Here is a 2,207-nt window from a genome sequence, read left to right as displayed (position 1 = left end):
TTCAAATAAAACAATGAACAACTATTTGTTATTCGGCACTTTGTTTGGCACTTACAATCAATGGTCCCATACAACGAACTGAAAAACCCACCCACCAAAATTGTTCCCAAGAGATTGAACCCACCACCACAAAAAAACAATGAAATTTCATACGTAAAGTAAAGCACAGGAAATTAAATCAAAGAAAAAAATCTACAGAAAGAATACAGCAAATAAAAAATACCCATCAATAACCCCTTCAATATCTTCTTCTACGAACCAATCTCTGTACAGTAGTGCTACCAAAGAATATGATCACAACAACAAATGTACTAAGAATCATAACAAATCATGGGCATGACCAACCAATATGGAAGAAGAAAAACTCCAATTCTGCTCCTCATTTGCCCTATTATGATGATGAACAAGATGTGGCTTATACAAATCATAAGGCTCCCAAAGACTATCCAAAGGACAAGGATTCTTCTCATCAAGCCTAACCCAAGGTTTCCCTTTCCCACTCCAATGCAAAAGACTAACAGGTCCAGGATGCAATGACCTACAAACCCCATTCAAATTATCACCACCAAGCCCATGTTGATTCCACCTATGATCTATAGCCTCAACATTCCCACCAAAAACAAGCAAAAAGGGTGGCAATGACCCTAACTCATAAATCCTCTTCTGTTTCTGCAACTGCATCCAAGCTTCAATCTTTTTCCTATAATTCCCTTCCCTCCACTTCACCAAGTCCATTATCATCACCCCAGTGTTGAAATAACACGGCCTTCTAGAAGAAAACACACGTGCCAACAAAGGGTCACTCCAAAACTCATCGGTGAAGTACTTTGTGAAATTGGCGTGGCAATACTCCGGTGCTCCGATCACACGTGTGCCGGTGAGTGACATGTTCCATAGCTTGTGTATGTCATCAACTACGATTACGTCTGAGTCAAGGTAGATAACTCGGTCAACGCATGGGTCAAGCATGTCACCAAGGTAGTTTCTTGCGTAGTTTAGTGGGTTTTCTAGGGCTTGTCTTATTGAAGAGGAAATAAGGTTTATGACTTTGTCTTCTCTAAAGATGTAAACTTTGAAGTTCAGAGAAGGGAAAGTGGATCGAACTAAACGGGTCAGGACCCGTGGACTAACCGGGTCGAACTCCGCCGATATGAAATGGAAGAACACGTTCTCCGGGCATGATGAGTGGCGGAGGACGGAGTGCACGGCGGCGATGGAGCCACGGAGGTAACCGGAGTCGAGGGTCATGGCGATGTGGACTAAAGACGGGTCACATGATAAGGACAATAACCGGTTACCCGATCCAGGACAACCCGCTCCGTTTCTGTATTCTGGAGCCTCAATGAAGTAGAAGAGGCCGTTTGCGGCGGCAGTGACGGCGGAGGTTGGGAAGGAACGGATACCGAAGCAGAAGGGTTGGAAGAGGAGACAAAGAAAGAGGGATAAAACGACGGCGTTTAAGCGTGGGGGAAGCATTTGAGAGTGTTTAGGTTTTTGGGTATGTAAAAAGATTGAATCTGGTGGGAGAAAAAATGATGGGGTTGATGTTTGTGGGAGTGTTTAGAATTAGAATGCTATAGCAATGTGAAGAATCATCACAGAAAGACTTAAAAACTTTGCAATATATTGGCTTTATGTTTTTTCTTCCTTTTTTCAGTTTTGGTCGGAAATAACACGGTTTTGTTGTTTAGGTTTTTTTGGGTTTCTCTGGAACCATGAGAGAGAAGAAGTTCCAGAGTAGGAACAGCTGTAGTTTTGTGACAACTGACAAGGGAAATTTATGAACTACTTATATTGGAGTTATTCATTCATTACTGTCTCTGACTTTGTTTTTTAATTTTTCAATTTATTTTTTTCCTGCTAGATAATGAAATAGGAACGTGTTCTGTTTTGCATATTTGTCAAAACCACAGTTAAGTAAGGAATCTTCATTTCTTATCATTTCCTTTTTTTTTTCTTCTTTATTGTTGGTAACGTGTAATTATTTTATTAATGTATTCATAAATTAGATTTTAAACTGTAAGTTGCATGTTACAAAAGTTTTGTCCTTATTATTACTGTGGCATGCATGCCGATTCACATTTTTTTTCCATATCAAATATTTAATTTTTCTATATTTTATTTTAGTAAATTAAAATATTTTTTATATTAAATGCATTTTATATTGAAATTTTTATTGGATATACTATATATTATATTTTTTGTGT

The 2,207-nt window shown here is 38.6% G+C and overlaps 1 protein-coding gene across 1 annotated transcript; it reads right to left on the bottom strand.

Annotated features, from left to right (window-relative positions):
• LOC109332910 (probable galacturonosyltransferase-like 9) lies at positions 1–1,770 on the bottom strand. The gene has a single exon (XM_019568063.1). The coding sequence runs from the start codon at positions 1,474–1,476 to the stop codon at positions 319–321; it is 1,158 nt and encodes a 385-aa protein (XP_019423608.1). The 5' UTR covers positions 1,477–1,770; the 3' UTR covers positions 1–318.

The sequence above is a fragment of the Lupinus angustifolius genome, chromosome LG18 (assembly GCF_001865875.1).
Source record: "Lupinus angustifolius cultivar Tanjil chromosome LG18, LupAngTanjil_v1.0, whole genome shotgun sequence".
NCBI lineage: Eukaryota > Viridiplantae > Streptophyta > Magnoliopsida > Fabales > Fabaceae > Lupinus > Lupinus angustifolius.
The sequence above is the reverse complement of the archived record's forward strand: the minus strand, read 5'-3'. Positions and strand labels throughout refer to the sequence as shown.